The following is a 14,984-nucleotide window of genomic DNA, read 5'->3' as shown; positions in this document are numbered from 1 at the left end:
TATCTTAAGATTTCTTACGCGCGGAGAAATGTAAATTATTTTTTCCGCGCGTTTTAATTCAGATTATTTATCTTCTTCAAAGATCTTCTTCCAGATCTCATTCAAAGAACTTCTTCCACCTTTTCCGATCTATTTTTTTTATTTTTACAACAACAGTTTACTTACTATAAAATATATATATATATATATGTATATATAAAAGAGATAGATAATTTAAAAATATAAACCACAAAACAATATATGTATATAGTCAAAAGAGATTTTAAGTGCTGTGTTTCTAAAATCGTTTGATTTAAACAGTTCTTCGTCCCGAATAATACCTACGTTTCGCTAATACCCCATTCCTGTCGAATTTGTAGAACTCTATCTAGATAATACAATCCAGCTCTGTAGATTGCCTAGTGTTCGCAAGACGGCGTCAAGTCGTCGAGCAAATCAGAAGGGAAGGAAGAACGGCAGTGACCGAAATAACACACGTCGATGAAATTATCCTTCTCATTGGAGTTGGAGAAGTATTTTTGGGATTGTCTTTTTTTTCTGCGACGAAAATGGAGACGCGCAAAATTTCATTTGTCACTTCCAGGAGCAAGGGAAAATCAGAAAACACGCAGCCTTTTCGTAACTGCATGCGGTCCTAAGAGCATGGCAGTGAATTGTGTAAAAAAAGAAGGGAAGGGGAGGAAGGAAGAAATAAAAGAGAAAGAAGGAAAAGCAAGAGAGTTTCGATACGGGGAAAGACTGGGCGTATTATCGTTCACGTAAATGGAATCATTGAAACCACGTGCGCGCTGTACGTTTCGCCGTTCATATATCATCTTCCGCAGTTTTCTTCCGCCCCGCGATGATCAATCGTGATTATTCGCGTAATATACGGGGCCCGAGCACGCCGTGCATTCGCGTCCGTGATTTATTCTTTCGAGCTCTGCTTCGCGCAGAATAATCAGTCTAACCGCGTTTTCAAAAGAATTTGTAAACAGGCGTTAACTCAGCCCCGTGTTTCAAAGTCATCTTACGCATTTATGCGCTCGATACAAAATATACTTGCCTTTGAAAGTCGATGGTGCATGCGGCAGGTTAATTTTCACTCGCATCTTTGATGCGCCCTGAAAAATTAATACGTTGTCTGACGCCAAACAGCTACGCTCCCCCCCCTCCTGAGTTAGCTCTTTCTCGACATTTAAGTTTCGCTCGTTTCTTCGAGAAACGGCGCTCTCTTTCTCGGCGCAGTATCTCTTCTGACTCAAAGAGCAGCATCTTAATTTCATCCTTTTAAGCGAACCTCTAGTGATTAAAATTTCATCTCATCAGATATGCCTACACCGCGTGCGCATAAATATTTATTCCATTATACTTAAGGACTCATTATAAGACCGATCTTCAAATTATTTTTGAAAAATTACGTCAATATTTACAATTAGTTTTTCTTCTTCCTAAGAATATTAAATAATAATGCACTGAACCCATCAACTAACTATTAATTAGCTGAGCAAAAAATGTTAAAGATAATTACTGCAGTTGACAAAGGAATTCGCTAACCAAGGCGCAAATAATCTTGTATCAAAGATTTATCAAACGTATAGATTAAAATGTAATTTTAATTGTTCCTACTCACAAAGTTCTCTCCTTAAATACTCATTAACTTAAAACAATGAGACGTCTCCTCAGACATGAAATCACATTGCAGTTAACAGTTACAGAGCTTCTGAATTACTTAAATTGTTCTTTTAACATATACCTTCTAATGCGATAATGGTGATACACACTATTCAATAGCACGTATAACCTCCGCAAGTGCAATTCAATTTCTGCTAGTCTATTCGCGTGATAGCGATCGCGCTAGTCTCAATACGTGACCCAATATGTTCGCCGAAGCTTAGAACACCTCACTCGCTCATTGAGCTAGACCTATATACACGCAATCTGTCCATTTATTTGTTCTGCCTACACTTTTGAATCGCCGTTGCTATTTCGTAAGTAATAACGCTTTCGATTACATAAGCGAAGCCGCAATGACGGTGGAAATCTGATATATATCTAAAATATGATATATAAACAATAAAGCCTACTTTGGACGATGTATTCGTATTATTTCAGATAGATTCTATTTGTAACTTTATATGCAATGTATCTTAATATAGGAGCGCATATCTCTCTAAATTTATGCAACAAAAATACAAATATAAATTTTTTCTTGAAAAAAAAAAGCTTTTCATTACATTCATTTAATATTTCAAGAGTTAAAACATAACAGAATTGTTTTAATTAAAGTCACAGAGTAAAAAAATTAAAGAAAGTTTTAATTACGGTTTATAATTAAAGAATTTTGCGCGACAAGCAGTTTTCTATGTGCTTCGTATTTCTACAATTTTTTTATGTCAAGGTAGACGATGAAAATGAAAACAGAAAATTTGAGAATAGCAAATATTTATTTAACAATTATAACGCAAGGCCAGAAGTGACTTGGGTTAAGCGTTTTACCGTCGTATATCACACTTGGGTTTCTTGATGCCTTCAGTGGTGCCCACCATATGTACCACCATGATGGTTATTACCTCCGGAGTTGTGGACGTGAGCAAAAAATCCTCCGTGCGGATCAGTGTGGTAGGTCACGGTCCTGATATTACCACCCGGTTCCTTGACGGTGTATTCACCGACGACCTTTTTTCCTGCGAACGAAAAACTACTTTTGCAATATACGATGGATGTAGTGACCGCTTGTAAACGTGCATTAATTGCAAAGAATTAAACCCATGGATGTGTCGTCGATATTACCGTAATGCGCATGCCGCATATTATATCATATATATTTTACGTCAATATGACTACCGCGATGTTTAATTAAAATGAAGCGCACCGAAGCATACTGCCGTGTAATCTGACCCCGTAATGTATAATCTGTAACCACCGACATAGTTTTATACAAAAATTAAAAAAACGTGATTGACGAGAAAAAATAACTGTGTCGATAAGTTTAAATGCGCGGCTCTATGCCCGGCTTATTGCGATTCAGTGTTGCACTTTCGAATATCTCCCCGTCCCGACGAAGATCCGCCAGACAAACTTTTATCGAAATTTTTCATAAACTTTTGGTAACATTTAGACCGCGGCATTTTCCACGCTGTTGCGCGAGTATCGTAAAAAATTCAACAACTCTTTGCATGATTACATAAATTTTAATAAGTTTGATGCTGAATAATTTACGTAGTTCAATATATCGTTAAAAACGACTAAATTGTAAATATAGTTGGTCATATACATTAAACAATAACGTTTACATTACTCTTGATAAAAGGACAAATATAATACGAAAAAATTACAAATTCTGCGTAACATAAAGTAATAATTTTATCACAATTTAAGCAATTAATTAACTGCAATCTCCTTTAGCTTACAAACAATACTGCATTTATAATTATAATTTTTCTTTTTAATGCCATGTTTGCAAACGTATGCCAACGGTAATTTTATATAAATTAAAGAGGAAATCCGACTTACCGTCTCTGTGTTCTTTCTGTCCATGGTAATCGCCAGTGTGACGATCCTCAACTCCATACGCGAACTCATAGTTGGGATGAGCGACATAGTCTACATGATGATGACCGTGCTTATCGTAGACAATCACTTCGTGCCCGGGTCCTATCACCGGTCGATGAAAGTGCGCGAAACTGTGAGCGGCCCTGCCAATCCGCTTTGAATAGTTGCAAGGGCCAATACAGCCAATAACAGGGCAAGCTGCCGACAAATTGTTGCCATTTACATGTACTTCCGTATAAAAAAATGGAACAAAGTTTGGGATTTTGCACTTAAAAACATTTCTCCACTGTAAGTGAGAACTTTCTACTTTATGGATTATGAGGAAGCTGTGATAAACAAGTTGTTATGATCCAATAAAAAAGCTCATATCAGTTTAGAACTCGATAAAAAAAGTTGCAGCAAAATAAAATACATAAAACATTAGTATTATACATTAAAAGCATACAAAATGTGTAAAAAAGTCGACGATACTTTATTTTAAACAGTTAACAAGAAAATAATTTTTTGTATTTTTAGCGTTGATAGGAATTTATGCAAAAGATTTTATTCTATTATTTATCAAATGTGCAGTAAAATTAAATGAAGCTTGAAATATATCATATTATGTTTAGACTGCAATAATGATTAGTTATGAACATATCAAACTTCAACAACAAACTTCACAAACCTTCATAGCCATGCTTTTGATGTTCGCATTGATTCCTATAAAATGCGAATGATATTTTTGTCGATACCGATGAAAGTTTTATATAGTGCTCACCAGCGTTCATTTTTGCTGGAAGAATTTCGCCACCGTTAGGTTATTTAGTGGGACGTATAGAACGGTTCCTGCGAATGACAAAAACACGACGTGCAATGAACCAATCGCTTTCCTATGCATAAGATTGGGCACTCCTGCGGTGAAACGCCGCTATAGCGAACGCCACGCATGTGGATGCAGGATGCCTGTCTCGTTGAAACAACAATCGATTGCGTTATACGAAAGAGGTTTTTTTTTCCAAAAGTCTCGAAACGGTTGGCTTTTATTGGCGATCGTGGCGGAGCATCGAAACTCGATGGCAATGTTCGAATAAGATAATGGATCATTTGAGACCTAAAAAAAATTAACTCTTTTATTGTACATATTGAATTTCCTTATTTTTTCAAAAAATCTGATTTTTTTATTTATTTTTACACATGATGGTGTATTATATATTTCTATATACATATAGATAGTTTGAATCAGTTCTTGAAAAATAAACATTCATAATTGAAAATATTGAAAGCAGATGGATTAATTTATTTATTGTTTTAATAAAAGTATTATAGATTTTATAATTTTTAAATTGGAAAACACAGGGAGATTAAATAAAGGTAAAATATTTACAATATTAGAGATGATTACACTGCAAATCTAAGTATGTTATTTTTACACGCATAAACATCTAAAACAACACATCAGACTGAAGCTCTTTTTACATAGTTTTTTATGTGTTAAATTACGTCATTTAAAAAACGCGTTTAATCATATTAAATTAGTAATACGTTTAATGAATTATAAATGACGTGATTTAAAACGGTAAGAAATGTGATGTAAAAGAGCTTCAGCTAAAATAACACACTTTGCATAACAGATTTGCAGTGTGTATAATTAATACATTTTAAATAAATATTGATCCTTTATATAATAAACTTTTATTCAGAAAAAGCGTGTTATTTTAACGGTTTGCTTTTTGCAGATTTCTTTTAATAGTTTTAATAATATAATCTTCATGTCAGAAAAGAAATCATTGGTTACGATTTTTAGATAAATCAGTGATTTTAGAGACGAATTGAATGCATAGCAATTACTGCGCTGCGACAAAAATGGCAGTAATTGATAATTAAATCATTAAGACCGATTGCCATTAGTTTAATAGCCGCTGTCACCTTCCAGATCGCAACGACTAGCTTCATTATCGGAAAATTTCACTCGCGTCGCGCGTAACAATAACCTATTTACGCTACAAATGCGTTACACGTGTAACGCATGCACCGTGATGAAATTCAAGCACGTGATACGCTTGATATCAGAGATTTAACCTTCTCATCCGTAACTCCGTTGCCTCCGCGTCGGAAAGGCAAAGTGAACGCGCGTCATGGGCATATCCGATGATTCAAATAAAGTCAAACTCTCCGATGTCAGCGGTTTGGATTGTGCGAGGTAAAGAGAAACCGTTTCAATAATCTCCATTTTGCATAAAAATCAACATCACTTTGTACGTATTTTGATTACTTTATACATATTTGCGAAATGATTCGCAATTTCGCTAATTGCAGAAGCAGCTGCGAAACCCAAAGGCTGAAGCGCAGCTTTTCTCACCGAAGATCCCAATGGGGCTGTATTTGCACCGAGAGACTAGATTTAGACTCAGAAATAACTATCTCGCCGCCTCATGCCTGAAAAAGAACAATCTCGCAGTCAACTCGTAATCCGTCCATTTGCTTTAGTATAATCGTATCGATCCGCGCTGGACGCCGCTACGCGCATTCGTATTGAAGGAGCATATATAGCGTCGCATTAATGATATCTAGCTTGCGCTCCCTTTGCACATAACTTAATCCAATTTGTTGCTTTCCCCCGCTGATATTTGTGCTGATCTTGATCGATCTCTCGGAGAGTGACATCAGTTATCGACAATTATGTTTAATAAAGCGAAAAAGTGAAATAACAGGTATAGGCACACTCGGTTGCTCGATAAATTAATTTTGCATTAATTTTACGTTTTTAATTTTTTTCTGCATTATATTAAAAAAAAATAATAATAATTAGTCCTCTGTTTTCTTCGATCGAACGGCAAGTGATCAAGAGCCGATTAACTTACCGTTCCAATTAGCGTATACTAACAAGGATCTTGCAACAAATTAGTGATTACATGACAGTAAGAGGCTACAAGCAATATGTTTGGCATTACAATGGCTTTGTACGAGACAGTGAGTTATCGGATACGGAGATATCTATTCGCTGTCAAGGCGTCAAGGTACGGGCGAGAAATGACGGTGCACTCACTCAAGTGAGCGCGCGAGACACACGGATAGAGTTCTGAATTAAATATAGATACAACTCTCACATTTTCCTACATTGCAAAGTCACGCGCACTTGACATTACGCTTATACACGCGTGACAATCTCCGCAATCACGAACAGCATCTTCCGTCGACGCGTCTCCTTACTATGCACAACCAGCGTAATCGACATGTATATTAGATACGCGGCATTAATCTGAGCTAACTATCAGTCTCGTACGCAGATTAACATCTCCAAGAGATTACGACGTATCTGATCTTGCTTGCGTGACCTTATCAATCTGTTGAAATGTACTGTCATTTTCCCTTATCTGCGCGGTCTCTTCATGGTGGTCCAGTTCCGTTCCCTGTGGTATTTAATACCGGATGAAATGACGTGTTTATAATACTCTAAAATACATTCTTAATTAATATATATCTTATTTATCTTGAATAAACAAAATTATAAAAATTATATTTTTCACGCATTTCCCAAAAATTTGTTAATTTTATATGGGTAGATTATTTAATTAGTAAATTAATTAATTAATTAATTTTGTTTTCTTGCTTTGTGCGTTTTAAGAGTTAAGAATTTATAAGCATAACGTAGCAACCGCTATTCGGGTAACATGTGGACGAGGATATATGTGACGGGAGCGTGAACCATGTCATTAACATACTCCATCCTAGCGAAGGTTCAAAGAGAATACGGAGGCATGTAAAGACCCGTATGGCACTCACGGTTTTCACTCAAACTGCTATGCTTGATGAGCAACCGCGACATTCGAGTTAAAATCATATTCCTTGGACGGTGCAGCGAGCACACTAGAGGAACGTCAATTATGCTAATAAGTCTTCCTGATTGTCGCGATCTTCGATGCGGCAATTTCGAGCGAGTCTGGCTCGAAAGATACCATAGCGTGTAAAATTGGATGACGAGTAGTGAGCATGCACACAGGTTATATGTGTAAAATTACATAATCTCGCGTATAAAATCTACATTGAAATCTCTATTCCTTTTAAGAACAGTCTTGCATGAAATATTGTTCATGTAGCTGACAAACGTGAGAATACTCATCATTATTTCTGACTGATAAAACATGCTACGAAGTTTCTGTATTTATAAAATTTTCATACAACTGGAAAGAACGAAAAAGAGAAATGTTTATAACTGTGTTCGTAATACTCAAATCTTATTTATATTATTACATTGATGATAGTAATAACAATCCAACCGGTTGTTAGTCGAAACCGAGGGCAAGGATTATAAGCTCGGAAATGTTGCGAAATGTGAAACCCTGATGGGCTGCTCGCTCCGGGAAATTTAACGTTTCTATCTCAGCGCCGGTCCACGTCTATACACAGCTGTAGTCTCCGCTAAGAGAACTTAATAGAAATTGTCGAAGCGTTTGCGCAATACGATTATCCGCGTTAGAAACCAGCGAGATTGGCAACGAAATTGGCGACGAAATTGGTAACAAAATTGGCAGGGCCTGGGTCAGTAATACAATGGTCGACCGATCTTCTTATAGAACGACCAATCCCGTTCGCCGCGATTGTTCGACGAAATTTCGGCTCGCTCCTTTCACCCTCGTCACGCCACATCGATTTCCCTACCGCGGTGAATTTTGCACTTCCTATAACGCTTTTCGACGGCCCCGGATCGCCACCGCCCGTCGGTCCGTCGCGCGTTGCTGACTCGAGAGGTCAAGGGCGCGCGGGAACGTGATTGGATAAAAACATGTTGCGGCGTGCTGATGAGAGAGATCGGCCAACTCGTTGCATTCGGTCAGCAGAAACTGAGCAAGCGGCCCTCGGCTCGTTTTGATGAAACGAGATCACGAGATCATTGCGAGAAAACCAGGAATGAATTCCAAAGGAAGGTCCACTTCGAAATTAACAAGTGGGGGGTCCTGACATTTTTATATTGATACATCTTGATGTAGAAATTACGTCATAGTATCCTGATAGTCTCATATTTTTCTAATAAATTTGAACTTTGTTTTCTTTTTTACTGAAAAATTTTGATAATTTATAAATACAGCGTTTATTATTAAAAAGTATAAAGAATTGAAATTAAGTTTAAAAGAATATTTACGTGTAATAATTAATATACAGGTCATTAATAATGTGATAACATCTTTTATTGATACACACATACAATATGTTTCTATTTACTATAAGAGGTAAGATATTTAACGATTATATTTTAACAACACATATAATTCACAAAACGTAAAAACAAGTATTTAACAATAATATATATTGGCTACGATCGAGTTTGTACAGAATGCAGGCTTGCTTACAGCGTTATCCTCGTTAGTCAACCTTAGCTTTTTCATAAATCATTTTATCGATAATTATTCATTATGATATTTTGCAACTATCGATGTTTATGACCACCATATGTGCTACCTGAATGATCATTCCCGCCGTAGTTATGAACTTCGGCATAAAACCCGCCGTGAGGATCAGCATAATATTTTACACTCCTGACATTACCACCAGGCTCATGGATGTGATATTCGCCCTCCACATGTTTGCCTATGGTTTACATCATAAACAAGATAATTAATAATTACATATTTGATTAGAATTAATGATGTCTAACGAGACCAGGTCTTATCATCTATTTATGATTGCTTGTTTTTATAGAGAATTACAAAAGCAAAATATTGTAGACATATTTGAATATTTTAAGGTGTATGAAATCACATAGGAAGTAAAATTAACAAAATTCTTTTAAATTAGAGATGTTTAAATAATTTGTTCGCGGTAGCAAAAAAAACGAAAATTTATCCTCCATAATTTATTATGCTTTTTGTGATGTTTATCGGAGCAATATAGTGTTATTTATACGGAGTGGAAGTAAGAATAGTATTTAGACTGAATGAAGATATAATAGAAACGCGTGTATCTCTCCATACGTTCCAATTAAATTCGCGTTTACGCAGGCTGTTACACGTTTCCGAGATACGCCGTATCGGAACAGCTTCGCCGTAAGCTCCGTGCATTTCATTCGCCGGCTTTGCGAGAGAGCTCTTGCCAACGAGTGCGTAATAAACTCCTATGCTCTCTTTCTCTCTCCCTCTCTCTCTCTCTCTCTCTCTCTCTCTCTCTCTCTCTCTTTCTCGTATCAGTCACAATTAAATTTAACAGGCGCACGCCGAATATGAAGCGCGAAGAGGTTCTCGCATTTTTACGAAAAGCGCGCCAGAAGAGTAACGAATGTATCCAGCACAACGGGCCGCGCAATACACCGTGGTAAGAAACGAACTCGGTCTTTCCTAGGTTCTAATTAAGAGCAGGGCTAGATATCCAATTACTTCGAGATTCTAATTAAGAGCGCGAGATCGAATTGCATTTCACTACCTCTCTGCAGAGTCCGGATCAGTATTGTGCGATACATCTAGGGTTGCTATATCGATACTTTGACAATAAGAGAAATTGATGCTGCACGGACGTGATATTAAATAGAATATCGATTTTCAAATTAACATTCTTAATATAGCAATCTTTGGTAAGTTTAAATACAGAAATATTCAGGAAACACCTTCAATATCAATATTAGAATTATCAGAAGGGTGTATGAAGGTATCAGCTTTACGTGGTCAATAATTATTCATAATTATTAACAGCAATAGTAAAAAAACTATTATTTTTCAGTTTTTATTTAAAAAGGAGCTGAGTTATTCTCTTATGCAACGTATCGGGATGACGCGCGATAACGATATTAACGTAATATAAAAATTACAGATTTTAAAGCCTTAGATTGAGAATATCGAGAGTACTCTTACTTACCGTCACGGTGTTCCTTCTGTCCGCGATGGTTTTTAGTATGATGATTGTCCACACCATAGGCATATTTGTACTTTAGGATGAGCCTTGTAGTCGTGATGATGGTGCCCATGCTTATCTTTCCAAGATATCTCTTCGTGAAGGCCTATCACTGGTCCGAGAAAATGATGATACGAGTACGCGTGATCATGACCGCCATGTCCGTTGCGATCTATATCTGCGGTCCGTTTTTCGTCGTGATCATGACTGCCGTGTTCGTTGCGATCTATGTCTGCGGTCCGTTCCTCGTCGTCCTTGTCTTCCTCTACAATTGATTTTATATGAAACTATTATATTCTCGATTTTCTTAAATAATCAATGCAAATATCTCATTGCAATTTTAACAAAATTTAAGTCTATAATGTAAAGTTTTTAACAAGTGAGAGTACTAAGATGAATTCGTGCGAATCGACACCTTTTACCGATAGGTACGCGTAATTACCTCCTCGAGTGACCGATTCCCTGAATTAAACGAGAGACACTCACCCACCGCATTTTCCTCGTACATCCCGGGGAAGCTCTTAACAACGACAGCGACGAAGACGACGCAGACAATCAATTCCTGCAAAGCGAGGAGAGACATTCGAGCGTCATGTAAGCGGCCGACAACGCCGCCCGTGAAGTACTGTTCGCTGTTAAAGGTAAATTGGTGGCCGCGAATAATTGGAAAAGTTAATCTCTTAAATCTAATCGAGGAAGAGAGAAAGAAAGAGAAGGACAGAGGAAGCGAGAGAGCGAAAGAGAGAGAGGAAGGAACAGCGCGCAGGAAGCAAAATTCATTTTCATCGCACCGACGCGACGCTGTGTGCAGTGGTGGCGTGTAGTAGAAAATTACCGAAAAAAGTCTCGCCATTATTCTTCCGTTCCGAATATGTGCGCCAGAACGGACTCGCCGAGACGCTTTTACCGCCCACATAAAGACCTCCGAAACACTCCGCGCTCGCTACTTTACGGTCACGACTGCGTGATACTTTGTTCAGCGCGGCCTGGGCTACGGCGATTTGTTTTATGGAAGCTACGGCAATCCGCCCTACGGGTCGATGAGATCGGCGAAACTTGAAATTGGATCGATCGTCCCGAGTTTGAGGTCGGGACCGCGCGCGTCTTCGCCCGCGGCCAGGTAAAAGTGCTGAGCCCCTCCGTGTTATTCTTCACGTTACACGTTGTAGTTCTTTGCCCGGACGGATCATGAAAGGTTAATATCCGTCCACTTCCCACAAATTGGATATCAAAGAGAGAGAAAAGCGAAGGGTTGAGGGGGGAGGGGGAGGCTTTGGACTTTTTCGCGATAAAATGCGCCGTTCAGGAAATTTCTAGCTGCATTTGAAGTAAATAGTTTTATTAAAATCTTTTGGAGCGGAATATCTTCTTTTTCGAGTTTTTTTTACCTTTATAATATTGCTTTAAATTGTGATATATTTGTTTCCAATTGACCGTATCTCTCACTTTTAACCTGATACGATTAATACTTTTTTTCCAATACTCAACTCGTAAAATAAAAGGAAAAGAAACATTATATGCTATGCGTAAGCTAGAGCGAAAGATCAATAGGTCTTTGTTACAAGACTTTACAGCGTTTTATAAAGATGGATAGTATTATGCAGCCTTTTCTCACTAAAACAACTATTGTGCAACGATACTTTTTTAAGATCCTGTTAGACGGTATATTTTGACCTCAAAAGAAATTGTTACGTGCCATGCAAAGACAAGGACACTGGAAACTTTAATTAAGAATATCCTGTTTCTCTAATTACGGCAAAGTATTTTGTAGCTTGATGTAGCTTTAAGACACTTTTAAAAAACGTGAAAAAGAGCTACTTAATTATTCAGAGTTGATAATTGCTCGATTAACATTAACGTTATTATACTGCATACAATTTCAATTAATGCTAATAATTACCACTTGCAAAATTTTAATGTAATTACCATTTAAAAGTTTGAATTTATAATGTAATCATGATTTTAATACACTATAACGGCAAAATATTGTATTTCCGTTTTAATCATTATATAATCGTTATATAATCGTTATAACGTTGCGAATTACAGGTACGTATGTGTGAACTAAAAATTACTCAGCGCCCGGCAACTCGCTAGCATTGCAACGCTTTCCACGCTAATACTTTCCGGGATGCGCAATTATTCCGACGTCAGCGGCATAACGCGCTCACAAAAGATGCAACACCTTCCACAATTTTGTTCGCAAGAATACGTAATTATAACCGACGTGTGCATGCCTTCGTCCGACTTATTACAACGCGAATTTCCGTTCCGCCAAAGCGCCCCAGTAATGTTCTGCGCTACACTATCTACGGCCCGCGGCGTATCAACTTTTACGATATCGAATACCACGCTATCGACTTTAGTTTACCTTTACAAAGGCCATGTTTCTTCCTTTACAAAAATCGCCAATGGACTACCTCCAAGACGAAAGCAACGAGATCGTTTTATAGCAACGGCCACCCTCGGAGCAAGCAAAAACGGGGTCCCTTTTAACCATTAATTCGTTTGTCATACCCCCGCGGTTAGTCCCCGATACCGCACAGTAAGAAGTGTGACCAGCCGGGTCGTAGAAATAATAATAATTCTTTGAAACAACGACCACCGTACGACCCTGCTTTTCGTCACCGCCATTGCAGACACGAATTGGCGTCGCGATTTTACGACCGGGAAAGCAATGGCTCGGAAATAATAAATGTACAAATGTAATATGTAGTAATTTTTACGTTCTGTTTCTGCTTGGTCCATCACCTTTCTATGAACACTCAAAAATAAATAGGAGATTTAGATATAAATTTAATGCCACGCACTTTTTAGAATCTTCATTCATGAAACATGAAAAAAGCAGATGTTTATTCAAAAGAAGCCGGTTCTATTAAAGTTACATGATCTTCAATGATTGAACAATTGTTATAATGTCGTTTGAATAGAACATCAGTACATAATGAGAATTTATTTTCTATCTCTCTTCTTCTTTCTCTTTCCCTTTGCGTCTGGTGTGCACTCATGTGATGGAATTGTAAACAATATGAGATTGTATGTCAAATACCTTCTTTTTAACGTAATAATTAATAACAATATCTTTTGTCAAAGCGATGCATTTCAAGCATGATTATTCACGAGCTTGTTGATAATTTCTGATTGAAGTGACTAATTATGTTTCTCTCTTGCGAATTTGAGGAATAACATCATCCATGACAAAGGGTTTTGAAATGAAAGTAATAATATATGAAAAACATGATATTTGGACAGCAATTTTTTTAAGTATCTCACTGCTAAATGCAAATTAATTAAAATAGAAATGTATATTTAATTAATGTAACCATAAAATATGTGCACATTAATATTAATTAAAATTTAAGAAAAAATTCTAGAATTTTAAAAAAATTGTATTAAACTTATATTACAATCGCACTTTTAATTATGTCTATACTATTAAAGCATATATATGCATCCAATTTTTAATTAAATATTAGAGAAGAAGATATTGATATCTCCATCGTGCATAACTGTGTACATGCCAGTTACATTTGCTTTAAAAATATACGTATTTATTTTATTTTGGATATAAGTTTTAATCGTAATAATGTTCACGTACATTTTTTGGTATTTTTCGAAATATGCGGCCTGTACTGGCCTCAATATCTTATGAAATTATTCGTCACGTGCCAATTGCCGAAATAGTCAATCAACATTTTTCATCCGCGTTGCCGTAAAGATAATGCAATCGCGGCCGCAGCGGACCGGAGATTTTTGTGCTCGCTCTCTAGGAACACGGAGAAAGCGCGCGCGGATTTTTCGATTACCCGGCTCGTTCTTCCGCCGTGCAATTTTCCTGCGGCATCATTACGCGCTACCTCGTGGCAAATCTGAGAGAGGCCAGTAGTCAAATCAGTTAACTCCCAGCGCGATAGTCGCGACAGCAGGAATAACAAGCAATATTACTTACATCCGATGCATATGCATTACGCACCGCGCGTTAATCTTACTTCGAGATTTTATTATTCGCATTGCGCACTAAGCAACGTACAAATTAATTATTCACGATGAAGCCCGTTACCCAGGAAGCTCGTGATGGGAACTACCGTCACTCGCGCGAAAGATAATATGCAATTTACATTATACTACCAGATATGTATCGCGAACGGAATAATCACAACCGTGGAGCAGATTATAGAATTGGATGGCAGAATTAAACCTACAAAATATATTATGTGGGATGTATTGTGTATAGTGTTTAATGAGAGAGAAGATATTTAAATTTAATGGATTGACATTTTCCGTGTTATAATGCTCAATTAGTTTCGAAATGTTTTCACATAAGGCATATACTTTTGTGCGTAATCAAAAAAAAATTAATTATTTGGAAAAAGTTTTTGAATATACATATATAAATGTTCAGGTACTTTCCGCGAAAACTATACGTATCGTTACGCTCGGATTTTGTTGGTACTTTATTTGGAAGTTACAGTCAATTGCCATTTAACGAAGTGAACCTAATTACAATTAAGTTAAGCAACAGCTCTCACGTTTACCGGCTACACAATTTTCTTGTTGAAAGCGGTGGATTTTACGCTAAAAACATACGC

The 14,984-nt window shown here is 37.1% G+C and overlaps 2 protein-coding genes across 2 annotated transcripts; both read right to left on the bottom strand.

Annotated features, from left to right (window-relative positions):
* Positions 1-2,454: 2,454 nt before the first annotated feature.
* On the bottom strand, positions 2,455-4,619 carry LOC143902234 (uncharacterized). Its single transcript, XM_077414964.1, has 3 exons — positions 4,202-4,619; positions 3,496-3,732; positions 2,455-2,666 (listed from the first exon to the last, which is right to left on the bottom strand). The coding sequence occupies exons 1-3, from the start codon at positions 4,302-4,304 to the stop codon at positions 2,512-2,514; spliced, it is 495 nt and encodes a 164-aa protein (XP_077271090.1). The 5' UTR covers positions 4,305-4,619; the 3' UTR covers positions 2,455-2,511.
* A 4,100-nt stretch (positions 4,620-8,719) lies between these two features.
* Cpr11 (cuticular protein 11) lies at positions 8,720-14,943 on the bottom strand. Its single transcript, XM_077414869.1, is given in 5 exon segments — positions 8,720-9,102; positions 10,360-10,432; positions 10,434-10,660; positions 10,882-10,957; positions 12,767-14,943. Coding segments are annotated over 5 exon segments (552 nt in total). The 5' UTR covers positions 12,782-14,943; the 3' UTR covers positions 8,720-8,941.
* Positions 14,944-14,984: the final 41 nt, after the last annotated feature.

The sequence above is a fragment of the Temnothorax americanus genome, unplaced genomic scaffold (assembly GCF_048541705.1).
Source record: "Temnothorax americanus isolate GAGA-0224 unplaced genomic scaffold, ASM4854170v1 Scaffold39, whole genome shotgun sequence".
Classification (NCBI taxonomy): Eukaryota; Metazoa; Arthropoda; class Insecta; order Hymenoptera; family Formicidae; genus Temnothorax; species Temnothorax americanus.
The sequence above is the reverse complement of the archived record's forward strand: the minus strand, read 5'-3'. Positions and strand labels throughout refer to the sequence as shown.

Coding starts and splice junctions, on each gene's coding strand:
- LOC143902234 (XM_077414964.1), bottom strand. CDS start 4,304: ATGAACGCTGGTGAGCACTATATAAAACTTTCATCGGTATCGACAAAA. Junction 3,733..4,201: donor TCAAAAGCATGGCTATGAAG/GTTTGTGAAGTT, acceptor ATTTGTCGGCAG/CTTGCCCTGTTATTGGCTGT. Junction 2,667..3,495: donor ACAGAAAGAACACAGAGACG/GTAAGTCGGATT, acceptor TTTCGTTCGCAG/GAAAAAAGGTCGTCGGTGAA.